We start from the raw sequence: 27403 nt of genomic DNA on the forward strand, positions 1-27403 counted from the left end.
CTAGCCAAACCCAAATCCTCCATCTGTTCATGTTTTAGTGATCCAGACTTTTAATCATCTTAGTTGCTCTTGTCTGCACTTTTTCCACAAGTCTCAACATCTTTTCTGTAACTGGATGCAGTATTCCAGGTGTGATCTTACTAAGGCTTTATAAAGTGATACTAATATTTCACATGATTTCGATTCTATGCTTGTTTATACAGTCAAGGATTTTATTAGCTTTTTTGGCTGCTGGCGCATACAACAGCATCTTCTCAGGGGAATGAAGCCAAGGCCAGCAACCAAGTAGTGTTTTTGGATGCCCCACCTGGATTTGAAGCAGCTCTAGTCAAGAAGCTCTAGAAGTCTTGTCTCCTCGCAGGAAGAGGTTGGAAGAGAAGCCGCTGGGCTGGGAGCTTAATTTGCTTGGATGAGATGCTGTTACATACTAGGATACATGTATTTGATCTAATATCTATAATCTAATCTAATGCACATCTAATCAACATTATCATTCCAAGTTTGTTAATATAAACTAATTCATTTAAAATTTTTGTGCCTCTTGTAACCACTTCACCTTAGACCCCTTCAAATGTTACTCAGCATTTAGTAGCATGCAAAAACTTCGAATTTGAACAGCCAGCGTCCAAAACATCCCACTTCGAGTTCAAGACAGCTCTTTTACACTTAAAACACTTCTGAAATGTTCAGAACAACATTTGAACAATTCTGAGAAAGTCACAACAGTCCAGTTCAAATTCAAAACAATTGTTTCAGATTCAGAATGGGGCATTTTCAGGTTGAAACCATTTGGAATTTAGAAGTTTTGCACACGCTCCTTCCAGTGTTTGAGATATGTCTAAGAAAGTTCTGAAAAAAATCTGTCCTTGAAGCAGCATTCCTGTAAAATGAGCACCTTGTGGAAGGACCCAATTGTTGAAGTTTTAAAGAAAGAATGCAGGTAGAATGGGTCTTCTTCCAAAGTTATGTACCTCCATCTTCTCCATGGACAGTGCCGTCCACCCCAAATACTTAATGAAACTCTGAAAATTAAGACAAAGGTCAACCCATTCTACAAATTTTAAAAAGCTACTAATCTGCAATAAGTACATCAGTTAATAATTAAAGGCACAAAGGTAAAATAAGGATTTTCTTTGCTTCTTCAAAACAACTAAACTTTATTATTTTTATTCCACTTTTGCTTTAAGAGATATAGATATATAGACCTGCTATAAGTTCTGGTAAGAATAATTTATCATCTTACTTTGAAAAATGCACACAGTGCTTGAAACTTGTGAATTCATACTTAACTAAACTGGTAGAAACCATAACCCTCATAATTCTTATTTACACTCATGCCTTCCAAGATCAACATTACTTCTCTGTTTTAGTCACTTTTTTAAGTTAGGAAGCTAATAAATGTCCCACACCCTTCTAAAGGGTAAATATTTTCATTAAAATGTTTATTTACAGTTACTACCTGGAATGGCACTCAAGGCAATTATTTATGGACAGTTGTCATATGCTCCTACTGCCATTTGAAGCCAGTAGCTTAGATTCCTAAAAATTATGAAGTTGTATAAATTCTCCCCTCCTTTTAGAAAGCCATGCTCATTTTCTCTCCAGGAAACAGGGCTGTCAGCAAAACCATGGACAGTCAGAGATACCCAGTGAGCCAGTTTTGGGTCTTCAAAATAGCAACTGTTGGAAAAGATAAAATAATGTCACGAATAAAGTATATGAAATTAAAAATCATATCTATTCAAAAGGGAACAATTCTCTTCCCATGTACTGTGATTACAAGATGATGATATCAATGTGCATAATAAGACTGGAGTCAAAAATATGGCATGGAGTACAATATGAGAAAATAGTCATTTCTACTTAAGGCTAGTGGATTTTTTGTGATAACCATGTATTATTAATTTATTTAACACGGAGAGCAAACCAACATGTGAAACAATGGTTCGTATGGTTCTCCAAGGAGATAATTGGGGTATATCCTGAAGGTAAGGGAGCAATTGCTTGTAAGTAGACAATCCAATTTGGGTCTTCCATTTTGTCTGAAAGTGTAGGGGTTTTTTTGTTTTTGTTTGGTGGCAACGACATTATTCAAAACCAAGAAAATGGGTAACTGAGCTCAAACACTTTAAGAGCACTGATGTAAAAACTGTCTTTGCCACGAACATGGATGGACAATGTCACTTTTGGAATATACAAACGGGGGAAAAAAGAATATTTAGTTATTCATAAAATAAAAAATAAACAAATTCTTATTCAGACCCAAAGTCATTAAACAAACTTCTAGTGATCAATACCATATGAAAAATTATTGTTGTAACTTCAAAGGAAACTTGAAAATTAGCTTTCTTATTTCTGATATTCTATATCAGGAATGCACAATCTGTACTCATCAAAGGCTTGGGAAACCATAAGACTTTATATATGTTGTTCACATGTTATTTCTATTAGTTTTTCTTTTCTTTTATTATAACATCAGAAAGAAAGAAAAGGAACAAAACACAAAACACATTCATTATCAAAAAGCTACATAACAAGTGCTTAAAAATAAGTGGAAAAATACAAAATAATAATAATGCTGTTACAATAGTTACAATTCCATATATTATCTAACATAAATATGCATATACAAACACTTATATGACTATGTTTTTTAAACCTAAAGTATTTTGTATAAATGAACCCCACATTCCATATTTATCCAAATGTAACTTTTTCAAGTGGCAAAAATTACTTCTCACTGTATTTAATTATTCCATTTTCTGTATTTAATTTCAATTCATCTGAATGAAATCCAGTATCATTCCTGTCCTGGGCCTGCCTTCAAATGCTCTTCAAGGAAAAGAACTTTCTTGCTGCTGCCCTTAAATTTAAGTGAAATGTTCAAACAATAGTATTTGGAAGGTTGTGGTAAAGTGAGATAAAAAGTTACTACCACCAAATAAAAAAAATAAGTAAGTAGAATGGAAATGCGGCCTTGCAGGCACAAGAGAAACTTAATACAAAAAAAAATATGGCTATGTTCTGTGGGATTAATTCTCTAGCAAGTCTAGGCAGCAGCCTTAATTTGAACAATTCTAGATGCTAATTAGTCAAGTCACTGCTTACCATATTTGCTCCAATAAATGAATGATCTTTTCTGATGGTATAAAGCCAGTTATTGTACACATCAAAGCTTGTTCTATCAATGTGCTTGGCTCAGGACATACACAGGTTGATAAAAAACTAAAAGATGTGTTTTCTCTGCAAATAGAAGATATATAAGATAAACAGCTCTGGGACACATGTAACATTTGAACAAGGCAAATAAATGTTCTGCTTAAAAATTATATTAGATACTTAACATCCATTCAGGGCTAATTGCTTTATTTTAATGTTTTGGAGCTTTATAGCAGAGTTTCACTGATTAATTATCTAGATATGGCAGGCACTCCATAAACAAACAAGTAAAACCAAAAGGTGTTTAGCGTTTTTATACAGAATTTAAGTAATTTCTGTTTTGCAGTTACTTTCCTCTTTTTGACTGCTCCTGCTATTTTACGCTGCCGTTTTTATACATTTTTCTATATTTTTTCTTAGCATTTTTTGCAATTACGTTATCTGTTATAATGTCACTTTATTTGGTTGTGAGCTTTTTTAAAAAAAGAAAAGAAAAAAAAATGAAATGTACACAGGTAACATTGCTACGTTGCAATGAAATGTGGTATGCTCTCCTGGTGAGGAACGGACAGAAGCATTGATGAAATGTCAGCAAAATAAAAAAGATGAAAACTCTTGACCATGTAAAGACAATACTAATGAAAAATCGCTTTTGACACAGCAACATGCTAAAATGTAGCAACAAAGTTTTGTATGGTTGATTTGGGAGAATCTGCATCTTGAACAGATATCTGCAAATATAACTGAACAATGCACCCTGCATATACAATTTAATGTCATCTACTGATTGTCTAGACTTTTATTAATAACCATATTTGCATTTTGAAAGGAAATGAAGTTTCGAAGAAACTAAATCCAACTCTGGATCTAAATCCTTGAGTCTTCTCATCCTTTTTTCCTTTCTCATTTTGTTCAGTTATATGTGCTAGATGCGCATTCAATGCTTCCATCCATGTTGTATTTATTAATAAAATGTTAACACTTCTTAAAAGTATTCCATCTGCGCTTTTTAATTAATGAAAGTTGAACCTGATGTAATAGAGTAGATGTAATGAGTTGAGATGTGATGGGGGGGGTTTACTTCATTTGATGAATTTTCTTGTGATTATTATATTTCAACTGATTGGATTAGAATGCTCATTCTCTAAAGCTAAGTGGATGTTGATTTGAGCCATGATGGTGCAGTAATTAGAATGCAATGCTGCAGGCTACTTCTGCTGACTGCCAGAAATTCGGCAGTTCGATTCTCACCGGCTCAAGATTGACTCAGCCTTCCATCCTTCCGAGGTCGGTAAAATGAGGACCCAGATTATTGGGGACAATACGCTGACTCTGTTAAACTGCTTAGAGAGGGCTGTAAAGTACTGTGAAGCGGTATAAAAGTCTAACTGCTATTGCTATCTGATCCCTGGCAAGGATGGACTGTATGTCTGTCCCTTGTGGGTTTTTTAATGTTCTTTTGTACTCCAGCTATAGCACACATCCTTCTTTTCGCTATCAATGGCTTTTCTAAATTAACTGAGAAAATGAAAAATAAAACCTGTTTGGAGCATTCATTCATTATTTTGTGACTAAAGAAATCTGTCCTTTGCTTACTTGCAGAGGGATGGGTTTGGTTTTGAATGGGAGCTCCATTTATTATTTATTTATTTATTGGTTTTATATACCGCCCTATTCCTGAAGGACTCAGGGCGGTTTACAGGGCGAATTAAACAATACAAATAAATACAATTAAAATAGAATTAAATTAAGACTAGCCCACAATTAAAACAAATTAAAATTTAAAATTTAAAGTTAAATTAAAACCCCCTCAGTCCAGGCCAGAAAGATCAAATAACCAAGTTTTCAGGTCCCGGCGAAACGAGCGAAGGTCTGGGGCAGTCTGAAGTTGCACCGGCAGTTCATTCCATAGGGCAGGCGCACCCACAGAGAATGCTCTCCCCCTTGGAATCACCCGCCGGCATTCCCTAACCGGCGGAACCCTAAGGAGGCCCTCCCTGTGGGAGCGCACAGGACGATGGGAGGCTGATGCTGGCAGCAGGTGCTCCCTGAGATAATCTGGACCCATGCCATTTAGGGCTTTATAGGTCATCACCAGCACCTTGAATCTCACCCGGAGGGGAACTGGAAGCCAATGCAGCTCGCAGAGAAGAGGTGTTACATGAGAGTATCAGGAAACTCCCATTACTACTCGCGCAGCTGCATTCTGCACCAGCTGAAGCCTCCGAGTGGTCCTCAAGGACAGCCCCATGTAGAGAGCGTTGCAGTAGTCTAACCGGGAGGTCACGAACGCATGAGTGACTGTGCGTAGGGCATCTCGGTCCAAATAGGGTCGCAACTGGCGCACCAGGCGAACCTGGGCAAAAGCCCCCCTGGTCACGGCTCCTATATGATCTTCCAAACTGAGCTGTGAATCCAGGAGGACGCTCTTCCTAAAAAGAACCCCCTTGTTGCTAAGAAATTTATCTTATAATACCTGCATAACTTTTTTTTTGGCATGGAACCTAGCCATCCAGAGTATGTACAAGTGGATGAGATACAAATTGCATGCCTGCACGCATAAACTGAATAAATGAATATGTAAGTAAAACCTCTTGCTAATAAAAGTGCACTGGGATTCATTCATCCATAAACATTTGTAATTTACTCACTATCCAGAGGAACTTGTGGCAAGTTACAATCCATAAAATAACCAAGTAAAATTTAAAACACACAGTATCACACAGGGGCTTAAGGGACAAAAAGGCAGCCAGGTTATAGATACTGTAACAGGAGAGCAAACACTCAGGACTTCAAACTGGAAGCAGATGAGGTTGATGCACAGCTGGCCTTCAAGAGAAGGGCAAAACGCCAAGGCAAAAACACACCCCTAGATAATTTACCTCTTCCAAATGTCACTAAGGCCTCCCTAGAGATAACATGTTCTTAAAAATCCCATTTCCCCCCACAAATTTACAATTTGGCAACAGATTTATTTTTGGCTGTATGATGAAAGTTTCATCATTTGCTTCTTGATTTGCTAACTGTAAATAAATGCAAAAAAATACTTACAAACCAACACGAGTAAAAATGGCCCCAAGCCACTCAAACAATTCTTGTGCGCTGCATGCTGCATTTGGCTCGCCATGCAATTTATCAATCTTTAGAATTGGACACTGCACATTTCTTAACGTGCTAAAAGTTACTTTTGGCTGGTAAGCCTGTATTTCCTTTTTAGAAAAATAGGACATCAAATTTGCTTCTTCTGATCCTTAAAAAACAAAAAACACCAAGCATCATCCCACATTGAAAGACAGATAATCATTGCCACAAAAATAAACATCCTGAGTTAAAGTATTCGAGTTCCTGTCATGGTACATGAAAAGAGATCTAATCTACTGAAAAGCTGCATTAAAAAAATGAAGTCTTATTGCAACTGCATCTATGCAATGCCCAAAGATTATGACCTCCAACTTTTTACTCTCATCTTGTTAATCTCCATTTTCTTTTGAGAAACCACAGATTCAGTTCTCAGACAATGACCTCTCTAAACCATTTTGCCTGAGTTTAAGTAACAATTATTGCAAATCACATATTTTAGATTATCAGATATTTGGGAATAACTAAATACCCTGTCCCATCAAATGGTGCATTAAATTATGGTTTTACTGTATTGTACTATTTACGCTGCATTTAATCTCATATTCAAACCTACTGTTGTACTTTAAATAATTAAGAAACATTCCTTTTTATCTGAAATAATTCCACAATAGGATGATCTTAGGTGATCTCAAAAAATTAACAAGGGTAGAATGGGAGATCACTAGGAAATTCCCAGGGAAATAGGCTAAACTAGCAAGATGAAAATACTCAGTGGTACAATGGCACAGTTGTCAGAATCCATTTATATCACATTTCATAAATGTATAGGTAGAACAATGTGCTTATTCTGGGGATTCTGCCATCTCTCCGAAGGGGGGGGGAGAGGATAGACTTAAGGTGATCTTCAAACAACAGGGAACATTTGAACTGGGGGAGGGAGGGGGAGAGACAGATCTGGATTGCATCTTCATTTACAACTGAAAAAGGAAAGCAATAACCATAAAACCAAGGAGAGTTCCCTTTCCCATGGAAGGGCCTGACACCTAAGCAAATGATGAGAGCCTGACCAAATGGATGAGGGGAGGGGCTGAAATGGGAATGCTTTATATAGGATTGAAATGTAACTTTGTTAGATTCCGTCTTGTATTGCCACAATCGATTCCATCCTAGTAAACATTTTCCTTTTGGACTAAACTTGCATCCAAGAGTTCTTATTTCCTAAGATGTGGATTGAGGTGGGTCCTGACAACAGTGTTATTTCAAAAAAAATATATTACCTTTATGAGTCGATTAAGATACCTAGAGTTGAGCTTAATTCAAAGGAACCCTACACTGAAACCTAAAAGCAGTTTTCCCAGATTATATAATTCTCATTCTCATATTGTATCTTGTTTTTCATATACATATAGGCATCTGAAAGCACACATAAAAATACCAAAAGCCAAGAATAATTAATTTTTGTAATTCTACTACCTGTGGGTTGCCAAGTTAACAAGAAATCAAACTCAAGTGGCTTTTTTTCCTTCAGGGCCCAAATTATTCTCTTATATTTTTTATTTTCTGGACTGAAAGCTGTATCCATCAAGTCAACTGTAATAACTATTAAAGGAACAAAAAGAACAAGTGTTAATAGTTCACATGTTATTTGGATAATTAAAAAGCTTTTCTTTCTTTCTTTCTTTCTTTCTTTCTTTCTTTCTTTCTTTCTTTCTTTCTTTCTTTCTTTCTTTCTTTCTCTCCCTCTCCTTTAAGGTAAAGGTAAAGGTTCCCCTGCACATGCGTGCTAGTCGTTTCCGACTCTAGGGGCCGGTGCTCATCTCCGTTTCAAAGCCGAAGAGCCAGCGCTTGTCCGAGGACGTCTCCGTGGTCATGTGGCCGGCATGACTAGACGCCAAAGGCGCACGGAACGCTGTTACCTTCCCACCGTAGTGGTCCCTATTTTTCTACTTGCATTTTTACGTGCTTTCGAACTGCTAGGTTGGCAGAAGCTGGGACGGGTAACAGGCGCTCACTCTGTTACGCGGCACTCGGGATTCGACCCGCCAAACTGCCGACCTTCTGATCGACAAGCTCAGCGTCCTAACCCACTGAGCCACCGCATCCCTCCTTTATATTAGCACAAAAAAGAACCCTGTTAAATATTATAATAAAATATATGTGCAAGATGTTATAGTTCAGTTGGACCCTAATACTGACCCCAATTCAGCTCTATTCACAATGTCTACATCCGCAAGATGGAAACACACTCCTGCACTTCCAAAAAATCCCAGACTTCCAGCTATTCCAACACAGCAACTACAGTACAGGCACATGAAACATTTCTGTGAAGGATTCTCTATTAATGGGTCAGGGCAACCACTTCATGTACAGGTGGCTAAAATGTTTTTTTCAAACTGAAAACTAAATTCTACTTTACAAGTCTTCCCCACCTCGCCAACAAACATAAATCTTCATAAAACTATTTAAGAACCAGAAACAAGTGGGTAATGTTTATGAACTATGGATACTTACTGTATCTCATTGGCTTTTTACCAGAATACAAAGAAGGATGGCCTTGCAGTCCAAGTTCTTCATAAGTATCCTTGTCTACTGATAAAATCAATTTGCCTATAACAAGCAAAACCCATATGGTTCAGAACAACTTATAACCTATTTCATTTGTACATATTTTAACACCAAAAATTAGCAATAGACATAGCTCTTTCATCCTAAAAACTCACCACATACAATTACACAAAGGGGTACAAGCATCAACTGTGTTAATTTATCCTCATAAAAATCTTGTAGACCAAATTCATGACCTCATTTTGCTTCTTTGCCTTTGCATTTAACTCCACTGATACTAAACTCCAGTTTTTCAAGAAAATTCAGATAGTTGAATTTATTTCTTGCCCTGGACAATATAAATTGCTTAATTTCTCAACAAGTATAAAACTGCTTCTCTCCCTCTGCCCCAATTTTTAAAGGTTAGGGACGCCAGCTCAGAAATTCCATACAAAGCTCTTTTCTGGATGATAAAGAACAATGCAACTAAGCAGCAGCTGAATATGTGTGTTCTCAGGGATGGGTCTTTCATTCCCTTGGAAAATTTTCTTGCATGGTGAAGGAGGTGTGCAAAGTGAAATTAACTTACAGAATATATATTTGTAAGAATTGATTTTTGCAATCCCTCCACCTAAATAGAAGTGATTAAAAGTATAACTTCAAATTATGTCTGAAGAAGACTTGGGGAGGTGTACATGTCAGTGCTTAATTTTGAGGTATGTAAACACAATACTTGGCTAAATGATTCATATGTACGCTGTGATCTTCCCTCATTCTTAGCAATTATTGCTTAATCCCACTGAGTTAAATAACTAACATTCTGGAGCCATTAAACATCTATCTTAAATCTGATTTCATACCTGTTGGTAGCAAAGCAGCTGTATTATCTTGGTCAATTCTTGTATTATACGTAAGAGCATAACATGTACCTAAAATACACACAAGGTTTGGATGTTTTTTTTAAAAAAAATAACACCATACTAGAAATACAAGACAGAACTGCTATTAAAAGGAAGAAGCTTATTTATCTCCAACCAAAAGGGCTCCCTGGATGACTATTATTACAACAGTTTTATGAGTTGCTGCTATATCTTCTCTTCCAATACCACAGCACTAGTGCTGGGCCAGGGAATATACTTCCCTCTAGATTTGTTCTTGAGAAGCAATACGGGGAGGCAATTGCTAGTTCTAGCAATGTCACAAAAGGTTATTGCTTCTAAAAGACAAAGAACATATGAGACCGAAGACTTTCATACAGTGCCGCAGGTTAGCTACTTAACCCGCACATGAGGGAATGCTGCAGATAAAAGAATGAAGAGATCCTAGTATTATTAAATGGGGTTTAGAACAGTTATGTCCATCACTGTGGATTTTCAATTTCAGGGAATTTCAATTCAGAAAGTTACGGAATTCCCCATCCTAAATACAAAAGCAAAATGAAACATATTCTCTCCTAAGGATCATAACATATTCTGAGATCATAATAATTTATTACCAACTGTGAGTCTAGGAGCAGGACTAATGGCGTGTATTCCATGGGATGGGAGCTCAGGAGAGAGAACAAAGCTACTCACAGTTATCTAAGTTAATTCTCACTTACCTTTCTTCACAAATGTGTTAATGAATTCTTGGGTCACTAACTCATGAAGAAATAAATTCTTTACAAGGTAATATTCCCCAATATCAGCAACTGCATTTTTTAGGACTTGTGGAACTATTCCACAATCAGGTATCAAAAAGGACACCTATCAAAAGAACATTTGGGACACAAATCACATCTTCTATTCATTGATAAAATGGATTGAAACACACATTTTTTACATAGTTCCTTGCAAAACATCAACATGAAACAATGCCACAGATCTTGCACAAAGTAACAATACCAAATAGCAGGTCAATGCTTAGTCTACTGTATAATACAACATTTCTTGAATCCAATTCCAATTTGGTGACTCACTGTACGTCATTGGCTTTCTCTGTCTATGGTACATGCCTATCTTCATTATGGCAGTCACACCGACTATTGCTTTAAATGTTTATGCACTGCTGGTAGATCAACTAATCTCAAGGCAATTTACAAACATTACCATTATAACTACCTTCCCCTCCTCCACATCTCCTTTGAAAATCCAACATCAATTTAATTACCCGTCTCTGACGAAATGATGCATAGCCAACTGTTGAAGAATGGATTTTAAAACTGACTGAATTAGCAGAGCTGGTGAAATTAACTGCTTTGATCAGAGATAATGGATTAGACAGTATTATAAGAGTCTGGAAGCCATTTGTGGACTTTCTACATGTTAAATACAATAACAGATGGTTAACAGAGAGATTTGAAGATTAGTGTAATGTTTACCTTCACCTGTTAACTTGTTCTTTTTTCTTTTTATGTTTGTGTGTGTATGTTTATATATATATATGTAAAAAGGGAGGAGAAATTTTCTCTTTTTTTCAGCATTCACTGGGATGGATTCTATATGTTTAATGTTAAATTTGACATTTGGGTCACCTTTTCTCAAATTTTGTACACCAATCTTCTTTTTTGTTCTTGTAAGTGCTGGATATATATTGTTTGCTTTTCTGTTTTGTATTTTATCTTTTATGATAAAACAAAATGAATATACTTAAATGGAAATGATGAATAGCTCACAGAGGTTTATGATTTTTAATAAAATCTGTTAATCAGAAACTGTGTTTTCAGACTACTTCTAATTTCTGGCTACCACAGACTAACTCAGCTCTCCTATAAATGTCTAAGAAATTATCCAGTGGCCTTAATCTTCTGATTGGAATTTCATTTTTTCAGTCACTAGGTTCCTGGCATGTGAAGAATTTTTTCAACAAACATTCCTTTGAACAGGCTCCTTCTCAGGCCTTTATTAGAACGTTGATATTCTTGTTGGAAAGGAGAATATTGGGACAATTTCTATGATGATTTTAATCTTTTAGCCATTTTAAGGAGGCCAGGTTAATTCACTTCTGCGCCGTACCATAGCTCCATTGCTCTTGGTTTTATTGACTTCCAGAACAATAGCTGTATTAATCTCTTGCTTACAAATTGGAGCGTTCAGCACTCTCAATACCTTATTTATTAAGGCACACACTTTTAATCAATTTCATCAGATGCACAAATTGTTATATGAAACTAGAACTAGATAGTGAAATGAAAAAATACAGATTCCATGATGATAAGAGTTCTATAGGCAATTTATTAACATCCAATTTCATTCTACAAATACTAATAGAATACTGCACTGAAGCACCATACGATGAGTGGAATCCAACCAACTGCTATGAGACTTAGACAAGCAAAACACATCCCCTTGCCCACCTATATTGGGAAAAAAGGATTCAAAAGTATTTACAATGATATCTTGTTTTCTGACAATTATGCAAAAGGGGTGGTGTTGGTGTTTAAAGTAGCACAATCAGATCCTGTAAACTTTTGAGAAATGAAAGTGACCTGAATAGATTTTAAACATAAGAGATGAAAGCCAGAATACCAAATATAGTAGATCAGGGGTCCCCAACCCCCAGTCCATGGACCAGTACTGGGCCGCAACATGCCAGCAACTGGGCCGCACAAACAAGCAAAACCCTATTCATGGGAATGCAGGCAGCACACAAAACCATGCACCCTCCAGTCCGCGGAAAAACCTCTCTCCACAGAACCGGCCCCTGGTGCCCAAAAGGTTGGGGACCTCTGAAATAGATGGTTTAATTAGACTATTATTACTGTACTTTACTGAAAGTAAAATAAAAATAAATCTAGTTTTTTTAAAGTAATCGCAATATAATGCCTCTACACAGGATTGATCTACACAAATCCCCTGGTAGATAGTTTTGATTTATACTTGGTGGCAAAACCCCTGTTGGCAATCACAGAGGTCAGACGTTTCTTGCAGTTGGCCACCAGGTTTGCACATGTCTCAGGAGGGATTTTGTCCCACTCCTCTTTGCAGATCTTCTCCGTCATTAAGGTTTCGAGGCTGACGTCTGGCAGCTCGAACCTTCAGCTCCCTCCACAGATTTTCTATGGGATTAAGGTCTGGAGACTGGCTAGGCCACTCTAGGACTTTAATGTGCTTCTTCTTGAGCCACTCCTTTGTTGCCTTGGCCGTGTGGTTTGGGTCATATCCATCCCACGACCCATTTTTCTTTTTTTTATTGAAGTTTTTCAATACATTTTATCTTTAACAACCCCTCCCCCCCACCCCCTACCCAACCCCTCCTAACCCTCCCCCCTCCCCTTCCCCCCTCCCCATCCCCGACTTCCCAGAGCTAAATACAAGGTATAAAAATAAAAGCAATCATAAACAACCATATGCTAACAACAATAAACTATTAAGTCTATCGCACTCTAGCTCATATAAAATGACTACAAGCACTATTATCACATCAAAACTTATGCAAATGCTAAATGAAACTTTTTGGTCCCATATTTGTTCTGGATGTAATCAATCTACTTTTTCCACTCCATAATATAACGTTGTTGCGAATGGTCTTTCAAATAAGCCGATATCTTTGCCATTTCCGCCAGGTCAGAAACTTTTAAAGTCCATTCTTCTATAGTCGGCAGTTCCTCCTTCTTCCAATATTGACCTACTAAAAGTCTTGCTGCCGTAATTAAATTCAACATCAACTTAGTGTCCACAACAGTAGTATCCGTAATTATGCCCAATAAAAACAATTGCGGACAAAACTTTATCCTTTGCTTAAATATCTTCTGCATATTCCACCAGATTTTAATCCAAAAAGCTTTAACCTTTTTACAGGCCCACCAGATATGGAAATACGTTGCGTCTTCGCCACCACATCTCCAACATTTAGGTTGATAGTTCGGATACATACTTGCAAGCTTTTTAGGATCTAAATGCCACCTATAAAACATTTTATAAAAGTTCTCTCTTAAATTTTGAGCTTGCGTAAATTTTACGTTCCTCACCCAGATCTTTTCCCAAGTGTCCATTGTGATAACTTCTTGAATATCCTGAGCCCACTTTATCATACAATCTTTAACAAGTTCTGTCTCTGAGTCAATTTCTATCAATGCAAGATATATCCGTTTGATATGTGCTGGACCCTGATTTCTAATTTGCTTCACCAGATTTTCATCAGTCATTGAGAAACCAGTTTTCTGATTTTCTTTCCACCTGGCCCGTAATTGCCCACATTGAAACCAGGTTTGAACAATCTTCTCTTCTCGTAGAAGATTATACGGCTTCAAACACCATACGTTCCTCTCCAAACTTAAGATTTCCTTATATGTAATCACATCATGTTTGAACCCAACATTTATGTTTTCTATTGCATGTTTCGGTATTGCCCATAAAGGTATCTTGTAATTTAACTTATGTCTATACTTTTTCCAAACTCGCAACAAAGCATGTCTTAAAATATGCACCTTAAATACATTATCTACCTTCTTATCATACAGTAAATATGCATGCCAGCCAAATAACAAGTCATGGCCTTCAAGATTTAATAATCTCCCTTGTGTTAAATTAATCCAATCACTTATCGCTGACAACGCAGCAGCTTCATAATATAGTTTAAAGTTGGGCATTTTAAGACCACCTCTTTCACGCGTATCCTGCATAATCTTAAATTTAACTCGTGGCCTTTTCCCTGCCCATACAAATTTATTGATACCCTTTTGCCATTCCTCCAAGTTTGAGTCCTTTTTAAGAATGGGTATCATTTGAAATAAGAACAGAAATTTCGGCAGAACATTCATTTTCACTGCTGCGATTCTTCGCAGTAATGACAATTGTAACTTTTTCCAACTGTCCAATTCTTTTTGAACTTTACCCCATAACATTTCATAATTATTTTTATATAACTTTGCATTTGAGGGTGACAAATAAACCCCCAAATATTTAACCCTTTTGACAATTTCAAATCCAGTTGACCCTTCTAAAACAGCCTTTTGTAATACTGTCATGTTTTTAGCCAATATTTTAGTTTTTTGTATGTTAACCTTAAATCCAGAAACTTTCCCATATTGCATTATTATCTCCATCAGGTCCACAACAGAATTTTCTGGCTGGGTCACCGTAACAACCAGATCATCTGCAAACGCCCTCAATCTATAATCCTGATCTCTTATTTGAATTCCCTTAATTTTTTCCGAATTCCGTATTTTAATCAATAATATCTCCAATGTTAAAACAAATAATAGAGGTGATAGCGGACACCCTTGCCTTGTGCCCTTTTCAATATTACATACTTCAGTCAAACTGTTATTTACTATTATACGGGCTGTTTGCTTTTGATATAATGCCCTAATTGGTTGTAAAAATTTATCCCCAAAATTCATTTTATCTAATACTTTCATCAAAAATTGCCAATCCAGTTGATCAAAGGCTTTTTCAGCATCTAGAAAGATCAGCGCCGCAGGGATCTGGTTGTTCCTTTCCAAAAATTCCAACAAGTCTACTATATGCCTCACATTATTTTTCATTTGTCTGCCACTAATAAACCCAGTTTGATCACCATGAATTATCTGTTGCAATACCCTCATCAATCTATTAGCTAAAACCTTAGCAAATATCTTGTAGTCCGTATTCAAAAGTGATATTGGTCTGTAGTTTCTTACTTGGGTGACATCCTGATCTTCCTTGGGAATCAGAGAAATGAAAGCAGTTCTCCAGGACGGAGGCACCCCTCCTCCCCTTTGAATTGTCTGAAACAATTCCCTTAATGGCTTTATCATCTCCAATTGTAAGTTTTTATAATACACCGCAGTCAGTCCATCCGTGCCTGGCGCTTTATCCACTTTCAATTGTTTAATTGCTAAAAGAATTTCTTCCTCTGTTATCAATTGATTAATCTCTTCCTTTTGTTCTTGCGTAAGAACCGGGATATTAGCATTCCTCAAATATGCATCAATATCTGCTTCATTAATCTTTAGCGTATAATTTAGAATAAAAGTCCACAAAAGCTTCAATACGATCCTGTTGATACACAACCTTACCCTTATATTCTATTTTATCTATATTAGAAGCCCTTTGCTTCTTCCTTAACATGTAAGCTAACCATCTACCTGGTTTATTGGCATTGCAGAAAGTATTATGCCTAGCAAACCGTAAGTTAGTTGCCACCTGATCAGCCATCAGCTTGTCAAACTGTCCTCTTAACAAATTAATAACCTCTTTAGTCTTCACATCCGATGGATTCAAAATTAGGGCCTTTTCTTTTTCCCTAATTTCATTCTCTAGTTCTTTCCTCCTAAATTCCAAATTACGTCTATATTTGTTGTTCATGTATATTAACACCCCTCTCATATAAGCTTTGCTAGCATCCCAAACCATGTCCATAGAGGTACCCTTATTCATGTTAGTTTCAAAAAAAGACCTTCATCTGTTTTTTACATTCTTCCACGTTTCCCTGATTTCTAAACAAGTTCTCATTTAGACGCCAGGAACGCCTATCTCTATTATCCTTATCAATCTCTAGCCAGACTGGGCTATGATCAGACATAGTTCTTGGACAAATCTTTATCTTCTTGATCCTGGAAAAAAAATCATTAGTCGTTAATATAAAGTCAATCCTGGAAAAAGATTGATGTCTATCAGAAAAAAAAAGTATAATCCTTTTCTTGTGAGTGTCTTTCTCTCCAAATGTCTCGCAACTCCAAATCATCCTTCATCTCAAAAAAAGATTTAGGCAATCTAGCGTGGCTTGGAGTACGCCTAAAAGAACTACACTTGTCCAGTTGTACATCCAAGACGCCATTCCAATCTCCCATAAAAATAAAAGATTTATAATCCCACTGAGTGATCTTGCTGTGTAATGAACTATAAAAATCAGCTTGTTGTTGATTAGGAGCATACAGTCCAACCAAAAGCGTTTTTTTGCCTTCAAGCAACAAATCTATTATAACATATCTTCCTTGTTTGTCTGCTTCTATTAACTCCGCTGTCATAGTATTCTTGACATAAATAACCACTCCATTCTTCTTATTCATTGCAGAAGCAATAAATTGTGTACCCAATCTAGAGTTCAATAAGTACTTTTGGTCCATAGCCCTAATATGTGTTTCTTGCAAACAAATAACATCAGTCTTAAATTGTTTTAAATATTGAAAAATTTTCTTTCTTTGCTGTGGAGAGTTTAAGCCATTAACATTCCAAGTTAAAAATTTAGTCGCCATCCTTAGCGACCCGAAGCTTCTGGCGCACGTCTTCCAGAAGTCCCTTAACTTCCTTAGACCGCGCCCCTCCCACAGCTTCGCTATAGGTACGCTTTGGAGGTTCCATAACTTTCTGCTGGTCCTGTTCTTGCTCTCGTCTCGCTCGTCTCAAAGCAGCACGCGTCATCCTCTGGTCTCTGGCATCTTCCGATGAAGCTGTAATTTGATCCACTCCTGTAGCTTTCTCATCTGCCTGCGTTGTTCCTTCAGTGTCTTGAGGCTTTCCCTCACCATTCTTCTTTGTAGATTCCAAAAGTGGTAAAGGGGTTGCTTTTAAAACATTGCTATAAAAATCACGTGCCTGCATCACTGTAATAAGACGATGTCTCGTACCTTCATGCATCACCACCATACCCACTGGTATCTCCCATCTAAACTTAATATCACGTTTCCTAAGTTCCTGTGCCAGAAAAGCAAACTCTTTCCTTCTCCTTAAAATTCTTGGAGGGATCTCTTTTAGAACCAAGACTTCTTGTTCAGCAACCACAAGCTTAGTATTATAAGAAACTTGGATGACTTCATTCCTAATTGCTCTCTTTGTAAAGTAAACGACCACATCTCTAGGTAACTTCCTTTGCCTTGCAATCCATGAATTCACACGAAAGATTTTGTCTATGTTTCCCACAATTTCAGCTGCTGACTCCCCCAGTACCCCTTCCAAAGCTTCAGAAACTATTTGCTTCAAATCTTCTTTAGGATTCTCTTTTAAGCCTCTGATCCTGATAGCAAACTCCATCTCATGGTACTGGACCAAGGTCAAGTCGCTGTCAATTTTATCCACCACATTTTCAGTCTCTAATATTTTTGCTTCTAATCTGGAATTATTTTGGCCAAAATCTTCCACTCTTTCGTCTAAACGTTTAATGCATAGAGCCATACCTTGAAGTGCAGGCAAGATGTCTGCCCTCATTTCTGCAAACTTCTCCTCCAGCTTTTCATCCATAACTTCAGATAACTTTTCTGGCAACTTGTCATCCAGCTTTTCATCTATAATATCTGCCATTTGTTGTGAGTGCTTTTCCAAAGCATCCTGCAAGTCTTTAACTGTCAGTGCTGGAGCAGGTGCAGGAGGCAATAAAGCTTGCAACGAAGACTGTTGCACCGGGGAAGCCCCCGCACTCCTGAGAACTTTGGAAGATTTAGCCGCCATCTTCCCCCACTTTTACTTGCTACGCACTTTCACTTTCAGAGTCTATAAAATCCGTTGAGCTAAAGAACAGAAATCCACTTTCACCTTGATCTCCTGTATTGCTCTGCCTGCGTCTTCGCACTCCAGAATCCTTTCTGCTGGCAGGGGTGGTTGCTAACGCTTTGTTCTGCCCCCAAAAACACGAAGCAGAAACGCTGCGCAGCCCGGAGCAAACACAGGCTTCGGGGGGGCTCAATCCTTCAGCCGCCCGAACTTTAAGCTCAGGCGGCCCCGGAGAGCTCAACCCCTACCTGGGTACTCACCCCCTCCCCTTCTCCCGAGGAGGGGGCTTCCGAACCACCAAAACAGCTGATTGGTGCTGTTTTCGGCGGTTCTACAAAGCCGCGGAGCGGACAGCCTAGAAATGGCTGTCTTCAGCGTCGCGTCGCCACCGGAAGTCCCCCACGACCCATTTTTCAATGCCCTGGCTAAGGGAAGGAGGTTCTCACCCAAGATTTCACAGTACATGGCCCCATCCATCGTCCCTTTGATGTGGTGAAGTTGTCCCGTCCCCTTAGCAGAAAAACACCCCCAAAGCATAATGTTTCCATCTCCATGTTTGAAGGTGGGGATGGTGTTCTTGGGGTCATAGGTAGCGTTCCTCCTCCTCCAAACATGGCAAGTTGAGTTGATGCCAAAGAGCTTGATTTTGGTCTCATCTGACCACAATACTTTATATCCAGTTCTCCTCTGAATCATTAAGATGTTCATTGACAAACTTTAGACGGGCCTGTACCTGTACTTTCTTGGGCAGGGGGACCTTGTGGACGCTGCAGGATTTCAGTCCTTCATGGCGTAGTGTGTTATCAATTGTTTTCTTGACAACTATGGTCCCAGCTACCTTGAGATCATTGACAAGATCTTCCCTTGTAGTTCTGGGCTGATTCCTCACTGTTCACATGATCATTGAAACTCCACGAGGTGAGATCTTGCATGGAGCCCCAGACCAAGGGAGATTGAGTTATTTTGGGTTTCTTCCATTTGCGAATAGTAGCACCAACTGTTGTCACCTTCTCACCAAGCTGCTTGGCGATAGTCTTGTAGCCCGTTCCAGCATTGTGTAGGTCTACAATCTTGTCCCTGGCATCCTTAGACAGCTCTTTGGTCTTGGCCATGGTGGAGAGTTTGGAATCTGATTGATTGCTTCTGTGGACAGGTGTCTTTTATACAGGTAACAAACTGAGATTAGGAGCTCTCCCTTTAAGAGAGTGCTCCTAATCTCCACTCATTGCCTGTATAAAAGACACCTGGGAGCCAGAAATCTAGCTGAATGATAGGGGATCAAATACTTATTTCACTCATTAAAGTGCAAATCAACTGATAACTTTTTTGAAATGCATTTTTCTGGATTGTTTTGTTGTTATTCTGTCTCTCACTGTTAAAATAAACCTACCATTACAATTATAGACTGATCCCTTCTTTGTCAGTGGGAAAACTTACAAAATCAGCAGGGAATCTAATACTTTTCCCCCTCACTATATAAAACAATAGTTCCACTTAAAAATACATAAATCACAATGCATAAGCAGACATGTACTTTCAACACAGAGAGAGAACACCTCATATTAACAAATATAGTTGCAACAAGCAGCACCATAAAATTAAAGAGGGGGCAATTAAAATTTAAGATACTTGTTCTGGTTGGTGGCATTACGGAATAATGTTTTATTTTTTGTTCTTTTATTTGGTTTAGAGCAGACATGTCAAACTTGTGACATCACGCAACTTATCGGGATGGTTTTGCCATTGCCGGCAATGGGGTGGACGGGGCTTCCGGATGATGCGTTTGGCCCGCAGGCCGGCAGTTTGACACCCCTGGTTTAGAGAGTAACAAAGGCCTCTTCAAATTAGTTCACCCTATTAAGAATATTGGAAAGTGTCAGTGTTGCTACCACCATTTTTAATGAATGTTTTGATTTTTAATGAGCAGTGTTTTATATTATTTTAATGTATTTTTAATTAGGAATGTTTCTATTGTAAACACATTTAGAGGCATTGTGGAACAGACATATAAATAAGACATTATGTATCTCACTGGACAATGATGGCAAACCTATGACATGTGTGTCAAATATGACACACCAGCATTCACCAACACCCCACAACTATTCTTGAAAGCATGCCTCATTCTCACGCAATTTTTGAAGGATGCGGAGGTTGCATAAGAATAAGGTGTGCTCTTGAGCATCCTCCGAAAAATTATTTGTATCCCACCTTTATTATTTTTTACAAATAATTCAAATCAGCAAACATATCCAACACACCTTTCTCCTATTCTCCTCACAATAGCCCTGTGAGATGGGTTGGGCTGGGAGAGTGACTGGACCAAAGTCACCCAGCTGGTTTTTAATGCTAAGGCATCACTTGAACTCAGTTTCCTGCTTTCTAGTCTGGTGTCTTAAGCTTAGACCAAACAAATTGGTTACTCCTGTTTCATTTTTGTAATTATCTGACATTTCTTTATAAAATACATAGCAGCACATGATTGGACTGTATTATTTTTAAATAAATGAATATACAAATAATTATTTCTCTCTTGCTGGGGGAAGGGGAGAGATACCTGATGACAACTAGCAGAATCAAGTTAGATTTTTTGTAATTTTTGATATGCTGAGCCCAAATGGTTCATCATCACTGCTATAGAAGATACAGAAGCATGAACTATGCTGGGTGGATACAGGTAGTGCTCAACTTATGATCACAATTGAGCCCAAAATTTCTGTTGCTAAGCAAGACAGTTGTTAAGTGAGTTTTGCCTCATTTTACGACCTTTCTTGCCACAGTTGTTAAGTCAGTAGCATGGTTGTTCAATGAATCCGGCTTCTCACTGATTTGCTTGTGAGAAGAGTATAAAAGGTGATCACATGACCCTGGGACACCGCAACAATCATAAATATGAACGAAGTTGTGTCCGACCCATCGCGACCCTATGGACAACGTTCCTCCAGGCCTTCCTGTCCTCTACCATCTTCTGGAGTCCATCTAAGCTCACGCCTACTGCTTCAGTGACTCCATCCAGCCACCTCATTCTCTGTCGTCCCCTTCTTCTCTTGCCCTCAATCTTTCCCAGCATTAGGCTCTTCTCCAGTGAGTCCTCCCTTCTCATTAGGTGGCCAAAGTATTTGAGTTTTAGCTTAAGGATCTGGCCTTCTAAAGAGCAGTCAGGGTTGATCTCCTCGAGGACTGACCGGTTTGATCGCCTTGCAGTCCAAGGGACTCGCAGGAGTCTTCTCCAGCACCATAGTTCAAAGGCCTCAATTCTTTGGCGCTCAGCCTTTCTTATGGTCCAACTTTCATAGTTATACATTGCAACTGGGAAGACCATAGGTTTGACTATACGCACTTTTGTTGGCAGGGTGATGTCTCTGTCTTTTAGTGTGCTGTCTAGATTTGCCGTGGCTTTCCTCCCCAGAAACAAGCGTCTTTTAATTTCTTGACTACAATCTCCATCTGCAGTGATCTTGGAGCCCAGGAAAATAAAATCTGTCCCTGCCTCCATTTCTTCCCCATCTATTTGCCAGTAATTGAGAGGGCCGGATGCCATGATCTTGGTTTTCTTAATGTTAAGTTTCAACCCAACTTTTGCACTCTCCCTTCTTCACCCGCAAACAAGAGGCTCTTTAGTTCTTCGTGGGCCACTACACATTTGCTAAACCAGGGGTAGGCAACCTTGGCTCTTTGATGACTCATGGACTTCAACTCCCAGAATTCCTGAGCCAGCCATGGCTGGCTCAGGAATTCTGGGAGTTGAAGTCCATGAGTCATCAAAGAGCCAAGGTTGCCTACCCCTGCGCTAAACCTTTCAACCGCCCCGAAAAATCCTCCGAGGTTTTGTGACTAACAGGAGATGCCTCTCCTTAAAGAAACACGCAATCGTGCTTCCCCGCGGAAGCCGCAGCCGGGATGGCCACGGATACAGAGCAATCGCTTTGTGTCTTAGGGAAAAAGAAAATCAGCTTCTCTTTCCCTTCTGAACAGCCTCAAAGCCAGGCGCTTTCCCTCCCCCCACACACACACTCACTCACTCACTCACTCACCCCACAATTGAAAGCGTGCTCCCGCACGTGCGCCACATGTCGAGATCGCGCGTGCTGCACGTGGCTCCTCTCGCACACCAGCAAGTGGCGGGGAGACTCGCGGATCCACCGCAAAGGCGCAAACATCCCCCTCCCGCGCGCGCGCCAGCTGCGGAAGCCGGCCTGGACAGAACTGAGGCGGGATCTTTACGTCACGCTTTCGTAAAGAGGCGGAGAAAAGAGCCCGCGAGCCCGCCCTAGGGCGGGGCAAACGTTATTGTTCACGCGTAGCGAACCCTTTACGGCTGAAGCGTCCGCGCCCTTACTTAGGTGCCAGGAGCAGAAAGGACGGCGTGGCAATAAAAAGCTTTTTGGGGAGCAGAGGGTTTTGTTTTTTGTTTTTTTTAACCGTGTTTCTCAACTTCAGCTGTTTTAAGATCGGTGGACTTCAGCTCCCCGACTTTCCCAGCCAGCGTCCTGGCTGGGGAATTCTGGGAGTTGCAGTCCATCTCAAAGTGGCTGAGGTTGAAAAACTGCGGGGGAGCAAATGAAAGAAAAAATTGTAACAAATTGAACAAACGTGATTGCAGCTAGACATGATTCAATGAGTGGTGATGAAATCCTAACCCAAAGTTGAGTTTAATCTCGGGTCTGTCCAGGGCAGGGGTAGGCAACCTTGGCTCTTTTATGACTCGTGGACTTCAACTCCCAGAATGCTGGCTCAGGAATTCTGGGAGTTGGAAGTCCACGAGTCATAAAAGAGCCGAGGTTGCCTACCCCTGGTCCAGGGAAAACGGATACCCTGCACACAAAAAGTGAGTGAAAAGTCCCAACGGTGATATTTGTGAGCTGTAGTAACGGGGTGGGGGAGTTATAAACAAGATGGCAGTAGCAGCATTATGATCCAAGTCTCACTCTTTTTTCTGCACTTCCATGTAGAAAAGCCGGGACTTTGATCCAGTGCCAGGACCACCACTTTGTTTTGATCTCTGTAAATGTTATTGCTGTTTCCTTGTGCAGCAGTGCTACACTAAAAGATCAAACCACTTTCGATTACATCCACCATAGTTATTCTCACTAACACACAACATTTCTGCTTTTCCTTTCATTAATATCCTGCTCTTTACCATTTACTTTTCTTATGTTCCAAATTACAACCATCTATAATGCCATGGTGAGTGTATTCCAAGTACCCTTGATTATATTACATCATCCGGACCTAGAACTATGCTTACTCTACTGCAGCACCTGCCTTCTGGAGTAACACATGGATCTCGCCCTGATGATGTTCCAAATGTCCTTAAAATTCTCTCTGTACTCCAAAGCTGTAAAGTAAAGTAGTTATTGAGACCCTGTAGATTTGGTTTTTCTGTCCTGCACATGGATTTTCTATTCCTTAATTTTTATTGTTTCTTTTGCTGTTGATATCCAACAATTTCATCAATAGAAGCTACAGAATAAGTATATATTTCTAATATAGTAATATCTTCAGTTAATAAAACTGGAAGACTGCACAGCCAGGTAAGAAGCCAGAGTTTCTGTCATCTAAAAATTTTTTGATTTGGGTTGGGACAAGAGACACCTTCCAAGTGTCCTGTCTTTCCCTTTGGCCTTGAAATCAGCAAGAAAATCTACAATTAATATACCATTCAGAGCCCCTCTCTGAGGGAGATGGTTTAAAAATGTGAGATATAAATAAAATCTAGAAGAATTCCCCCCCCACACACACACAAAAGGCAAAAAGTCTGTCTATTCTTCTGTATCAGGAAGCTTCTTGCAGCCTTCTGCACCCCACAAAGTTACTCAGAAGTTACATGGGAACATTTAAAATGTTATTTGCCCCACCTGCATACAATGTGAAGCGATGCTGTCCATTTTACTATATGTAGGCCTGGTGTGTGCAATTGCAATTTAATTCCCTTGGCAATTTGTCTGCTGCATCCTGAAGTGTGGTCAAAGTAGCATTTCAATTCATGTATGACTCCTAGATTTTTTTTATCCATGTGGTTCTCTTGTTTCCTTTTCAAATCTCATTTTATTGAGATTACAGGCTGTCTGGACAAAGGTATATCAAGACTACATTCAATGCTAGCAGTCTATATCAAGCTGAAACAATTAAAGATGACTTTAAGGTGCCTCAGTGGTGAACTGGGAGGAGAGAGATAATTTCTTGATTGTTGATGTTATCCTTGATGTTATATAAAAACATTTACTAAGGCATGAAGAAGAGTCCTTAGAGTTACAGAACTGTGAACTCCACACTTTTTTTTTTGAATGTCAAATCCGGAGCTCAATCTTTTCAGACAGATTTATTCTTCCATATTATTTTTATTTTAGCAATATAACTTTTGGAAGGAAATGGGGCAAGACTGGAAGTTATGAAATGTGCAACTAAAGTAACCCAGAGACTCATTTAATTAAGGGGTAGGGTTAACTCTTTAAAAACTTAAATTATGTACTTTCATCCTGCAACTGTTGCTTGGATGTGAGAATCTGAGGCTGGCTGGGGAATTCCAGGTGCTGAAGTTCACAAATCTTAAAACTGCCAAGGTTGAACACCCTTGCTCTAACCAAAACTACTACTTAGGATTGCTATGAAACAAACAAATATATTTTATTCTGACCATTTTCATTAATCCCAGGGGCAGAGAAAGAGGGAGGTAAATCAATCATTTCTTGACCTACCTACAGTATTCATTTAGCTCTTTCTCTCCAAATGACATATCTAATCAATGTTCCTTTTATATCCAGCTTTAGAAATGCTTGCTCTAGAGAGGGTGAGGTGTTCCAGGTAATTGTATCCTAACAGAGACATTGACACTTAATGTTTATGTATATTAGTTGCAGCCACATTGCCAAGTAACAGTGACCCATACATTTTGCATGTGACCATAAAATGAGATTTTATTCTCCTGCCTCCATGAAAAAGAATAAGCATTTCTTAATTATGAATCATACCTTAAGTGTTGCGTGCAATGCCTCTTTTTCCTTTGCAATAACTTTCTGAGAAAAATATATTGGTATGAGATTTGTCTGCACTTTAAGGCAAAGAGCCAAAGTAGACATAATTGGATCACTAATCCACTGTTGGCTCTGACCTCAAGCTAAATCACTTACCTCTGGTGTTTCTGCTAGCTGCTATTAGCAGTGGAAAATAGCAGCTGTATGGGGAATTTATTTGAGAACTGACTAGCACTTGGAGAAAGGATTAAATGATTATCTTTGCACTCCAGATTCTCTTCTCACCAAGTTACTTTTCAGGAGAAGAAATTTATTGTGGTGAGATCCATTCACATTCTTCCCATGTTTTACTTACTTGGCCTTAAATAATGTTATAGATTTATTGCATACAAATGTATTTTGGACAGGGAATGAAATAGGTTCCTTTGAGTCTTGACACAGGAACAAGTACTGCCTGACAAAGCTAGGAATGCAAACAGCAGAGTGACAATATACAAAAATAATTCCAAATTCTTCAGAGCCAATACATCTAAACCAAATGGTGGGGAGTTAGCAGAATTAATTGAAGCTCTTTGTTGTTGTTGTTAGCTGCGAAGTTGTGTCCGACCCATCGTGACCCTATGGACAACGTTCCTCCAGGCCTTCCTGTCCTCCACCATCTTCTGGAGCCAATTTAGGCTCACGCCTACTGCTTCAGTGACTCCATCCAGCCACCTCATTCTCTGTCGTCCCCTTCTTCTATTGCCCTCAATCTTTCCCAGCATTAGGCTCTTCTCCAGTGAGTCCTTCCTTTTCATTAGGTGGCCAAAGTATTTGAGTTTCAGCTTCAGGATCTGGCCTTCTAAAGAGCCGTCAGGGTTGATCTCCTCTAGGACTGTCCGGTTTGATCGCCTTGCAGTCCAAGGGACTCGCAGGAGTCTTCTCCAGCACCATAGTTCAAAGGCCTCAATTCTTTGGTGCTCAGCCTTCCTTATGGTCCAACTTTCACTGCCATACATTGCAACTGGGAAGACCATAGGTTTGACTATACGCACTTTTGTTGACAGGGTTATGTCTTTGCTTTTTAGTGTGCTGTCTAGATTTGCCATGGCTTTCCTCCCCAGGAGCAAGCGTCTTTTAATTTCTTGGCTACAGTCCCAATCTGCAGTGATCTTGGAGCCCAGGAAAATAAAATCTGTCACTACCTCCATTTCTTTCCCATCTATTTGCCAGGAATTGAGAAGGCCGGATGCCATGATCTTGGTTTTCTTAATGTTAACTTTCAACCCAACTTTTGCACTCTCCTTCTTCACCTGCAACAAGAGGTTCTTCTTCACTTTCTGCCTTTAGAGTGGTATCATCTGCATATCTTAGGTTGTTGATATTTCTCCCAGCAATCTTAATTGCAACTTTTGATTCATCTAGCCCTGCCTTTCTCATGATGTGCTCTGCATATAAGTTAAATAGGTAAGGCGACAGTATATAGCCTTGCCAGACTCCTTTCCCAATGTTGAACCAATCAGTGCTTCCGTGTCCAGTTCTCACTGTTGCTTCTTGACCCACATATAGGTTTCTCAAGAGACAAATAAGATGGTCTGGTACTCCCATCTCTTTAAGAACTTGCCACAGTTTGTTATGATCCACACAATCAAAGGCTTTAGCATAGTCAATGAAGCAGAAGTAGATGTTTTTCTGGAACTCCCTAGTTTTTTCCATGAACCAGTGTATGTTGGCAATTGGATCTCTAGTTCCTCTGCCTCTTCGAAATCCTGCCTGTACTTCTGGTAGTTCTCAATCCACATACTGCTGGAGTCTACCTTGTAGAATTTTAAGCATAACTTTACTAACATGTGAAATGAGTGCAATGGTGCGATAGTTTGAACATTCTTTGGCACTGCCTTTCTTTGGAATTGGAATGTAAACTGATATTTTCCAATCCTGTGGCCACTGTTGAGTTTTCCAAATTTGATGGCAAATTGAGTGTAGCACTTTTACTGCATCGTCTTTTAAGATTTTGAATAGCTCAGCTGGAATACTGTCACCTCCACTAGCTTTGTTGTTGCTCAGCTTTTCTAAGGCCCACTTCACTTCACATTCTAGGATGTCTGGCTCAAGGTCAGTGACCACCTCAACGTGGTTATCAGGGACGTTAAGCTCATTCTTGTATAATTGTTCTGTGTAATTTTTCCACCTCTTCTTAATCTCTTCTGCCTCTGTTAGGTCCCTGCCATTTTGGTCCTTTATCATGCCCATTTTTGCATTAAATGTTACCTTCAT

General features: G+C 39.1%; 1 protein-coding gene across 2 annotated transcripts; it reads right to left on the reverse strand.

Annotated features, from left to right (window-relative positions):
• Positions 1-142: 142 nt before the first annotated feature.
• RPP40 (ribonuclease P/MRP subunit p40) lies at positions 143-22361 on the reverse strand. 2 transcript variants are annotated; one of them, XM_081325334.1, is made up of 9 exons: positions 22208-22361; positions 10385-10529; positions 9645-9713; positions 8752-8847; positions 7714-7839; positions 6211-6409; positions 3109-3243; positions 1460-1680; positions 143-1022 (listed from the first exon to the last, which is right to left on the reverse strand). In XM_081325334.1, exons 1-8 carry the CDS (start codon positions 22331-22333, stop codon positions 1485-1487), a joined length of 1092 nt encoding a protein of 363 aa, XP_081181460.1. In that variant the 5' UTR covers positions 22334-22361; the 3' UTR covers positions 143-1022; positions 1460-1484. The 2 variants fall into 2 exon arrangements, with proteins under 2 accessions (XP_081181460.1, XP_081181459.1); XM_081325333.1 differs by having other exon boundaries at positions 143-1680.
• Positions 22362-27403: the final 5042 nt, after the last annotated feature.

The sequence above is a fragment of the Vipera berus genome (genome assembly GCF_964194415.1).
Source record: "Vipera berus genome assembly, chromosome: 3".
In the NCBI taxonomy this organism is placed as follows: Eukaryota; Metazoa; Chordata; class Lepidosauria; order Squamata; family Viperidae; genus Vipera; species Vipera berus.

What these genes read in the sequence shown, in the direction of transcription:
- RPP40 (XM_081325334.1), bottom strand. Translation starts at nt 22,333, where the DNA reads ATGTTTGCGCCTTTGCGGTGGATCCGCGAGTCTCCCCGCCACTTGCTG. An exon ending in GTTAACTTGGCAACCCACAG is followed by an intron (nt 6,410 to 7,713) that starts GTAGTAGAATTA and finishes TTGTTTTTTAAG; the next exon opens with GATCAGAAGAAGCAAATTTG. An exon ending in CATTTATTGGAGCAAATATG is followed by an intron (nt 1,681 to 3,108) that starts GTAAGCAGTGAC and finishes CTTTTCCAACAG; the next exon opens with TTGCTATTTTGAAGACCCAA.